The sequence below is a fragment of the Sardina pilchardus genome, chromosome 3, assembly GCF_963854185.1.
Source record: "Sardina pilchardus chromosome 3, fSarPil1.1, whole genome shotgun sequence".
Lineage (NCBI taxonomy): Eukaryota > Metazoa > Chordata > Actinopteri > Clupeiformes > Clupeidae > Sardina > Sardina pilchardus.
The window spans coordinates 719,136-721,986 of NC_084996.1; the positions used below are offsets into that span (position 1 = coordinate 719,136).

At 48.5% G+C, this 2,851-nt stretch overlaps 1 protein-coding gene across 1 annotated transcript in view; it reads left to right on the forward strand.

Annotated features, from left to right (window-relative positions):
• Window positions 1–1,983, forward strand: part of frmpd2 (FERM and PDZ domain containing 2) — a 64,147-nt gene extending 62,164 nt beyond the window's left edge. The window contains exons 22-24 of the mRNA XM_062533311.1: window positions 903–996; window positions 1,548–1,633; window positions 1,744–1,983. Coding sequence (XP_062389295.1) covers window positions 903–996; window positions 1,548–1,633; window positions 1,744–1,983 — 420 coding nt within the window. The remainder of the gene's footprint in view (window positions 1–902; window positions 997–1,547; window positions 1,634–1,743) is intronic.
• The last annotated feature ends 868 nt before the right edge of the window (window positions 1,984–2,851 follow it).

The window sequence follows — 2,851 nt, forward strand, 5'->3', positions numbered from 1 at the left end:
CCTCCTCCTCCACTACTTCCTCTCCTCCTCCTCCACCACTTCCTCTCCTCCTCCTCCACCACTTCCTCTCCTCCTCCTCCACCACTTCCTCTCCTCCTCCTCCACCACTTCCTCTCCTCTTCCTCCACCACTTCCTCTCCTCCTCCTCCTCCTCCTCTTCCTCTCCTCCTCTCCTCCTCCACCACTTCCTCTCCTCCACCACTTCCTCTCCTCCTCCTCCTCCACTTCCTCTCCTCCTCCTCTACCACTTCCTCTCCTCCTCCTCCACTTCCTCTCCTCCTCCTCCTCCACCACTTCCTCTCCTCCTCCTCCACCTCTTCCTCTCCTCTTCCATGTCCTCTTCCTCTACTGCTGAAAGTATGTTATTTCAGTTTGTAACTATATTCAATTCAAATCCATTTCCTCCTCCACCCTCACTTCCCCTTCCTCCTCCTCTTCCTCCATCTTCTATGTTTGTGATAGATCTCTATTTCTATTCATTATGTACTCTCTGGTGTCTATGTTTGTGATAGATCTCTATTTCTATTTATTGTGTATCATCTGGTGTCTATGTTTGTGATAGATCTCTATTTATTGTGTATCATCTGGTGTCTATGTTTGTGATAGATCTCTATTTATTGTGTATCCTCTGGTGTCTATAGATCTCTATGTATTGTGTACCCTCTGGTGCTCTATAGTGGTCCTGAGCAGCTGGAAATGATTTGGGATTATTAGTATCTTCATCCTCCTCCTCTTCCTCATTTTCATTCTCTTCCTCCGCCTCCTCTCCCCCTAACGATGTCTAAAGCTTTTCTTGAGTATGAGTGAGCATAATAATGCTTGATGATTTAATCATATATGTGGTGTGTGTGTGTGTGTGTGTGTGTGTGTGTGTGTGTGTGTGTGTGTGTGTGTGTGTGTAGGCTGCAGTGAACTCAAACAACCAGCAGAAAGGAATTTACATCAAGAACCTGATGCCGGGGGGTGTGGCCGAGCTGAGTGGTCGTATCCAATCAGGTAAGAGTGAGGCTCGTTAGCAGCATCCAATCAGATAAGAGTGAGGCTCGTTAGCAGCATCCAATCAGGTAAGAGTGAGGCTCGTTAGCAGCATCCAATCAGATAAGAGTGAGGCTCGTTAGCATCATTCAATCAGGTAAGAGTCAGGCTCGTTAGCAGCATCCAATCAGGTAAGAGTGAGGCTCGTTAGCAGCATCCAATCAGGTAAGAGTGAGGCTCGTTAGCAGCATCCAATCAGATAAGAGTGAGGCTCGTTAGCAGCATTCAATCAGGTAAGAGTGAGGCTCGTTAGCAGCATTCAATCAGATAAGAGTGAGGCTCGTTAGCAGCATTCAATCAGGTAAGAGTGAGGCTCGTTAGCAGCACCCAATCAGATAAGAGTGAGGCTCGTTAGCAGCATCCAATCAGGTAAGAGTCAGGCTCGTTAACAACATCCAATCAAGAAAGAGTCAGACTTCTAAGCAGTTACACCTTAATGACCTGCACATGATCTGTGTGTGCGTGCATGTGTGTGTGTGTGTGTGTGTGTGTGTGTGTGTGCGTGTGTGCAGGTGACCGGTTGCTGGAGGTGGACGGTGTTCGGCTGGATACTTTGACCAATCAACAGGCTGCAGAGCGCCTCTCCAAGGCAGGGGAGGTGTGTTTCCATGGTTACATGCACACACACACACACACACACACACACACACACACACACACACACACACACACACAAGCACTCCCTCTGTTCTCTGTTCTCGGTTCTAGATTGTGACGCTGGTTCTGGAGCGAGAGCCGGTCTTGGTACCACGGCGATATGTCGGTCCAGACAGGAGAAGCACCCTGATGGCTCCTAGCAACGCCTCCCTACGTAACAACAGCTGCCCTGCCATCACCATGACAACGCCTTTCTCCAGCCATCCCAAAGACTACAGCTTCGTGTCTGATGGTGAGGGTTCAGCACAAAGCAGCACACACACACCACCACCGATTACTGCATCACCATGACAACACACCACCACCGATTACTGCATCACCATGACAACACACCACCACCACCGATTACTGCATCACCATGACAACACACCACCACCGATTACTGCATCACCATGACAACACACCACCACTGATTACAGCATCACCATGACTACACACCACCACTGATTACAGCATCGCCATGACTACACACCACCACTGATTACATCATCACCATGACAACACACCCACCAGAGATTACAGCATCACCATGACAACACACCACCACCGATTACTGCATCACCACGACAACACACCACCACTGATTACAGCATCACCATGACAACACACCTCCACCGATTACTGCATCACCACGACAACACACCACCACTGATTACAGCATCACCATGACTACACACCACCACTGATTACAGCATCGCCATGACTACACACCACCACTGATTACATCATCACCATGACAACACACCACCAGAGATTACAGCATCACCATGACAACACACACCACTGATTACAGCATCACCATGACAACACACCACCACTGATTACATCATCACCATGACAACACACCACCAGAGATTAAAGCATCACCATGACAACACACCACCACTGATTACAGCATCACCATGACAACACACCACCACAGATTACATCATCACCATGACAACACACCACCACAGATTACATCAACACCATGACAACACACCACACAGATTACATCAACACCATGACAACACACCACCACTGATTACATCAACACCATGACAACACACCACCACTGATTAAGCGTACAGTAAAGTTGCCGATGTGTCGTAGGACAGTGTGATGCTATGGAACACCATAACTATAGTCGTGCGTGGGTGCTTGCCACACTACTTGCAGT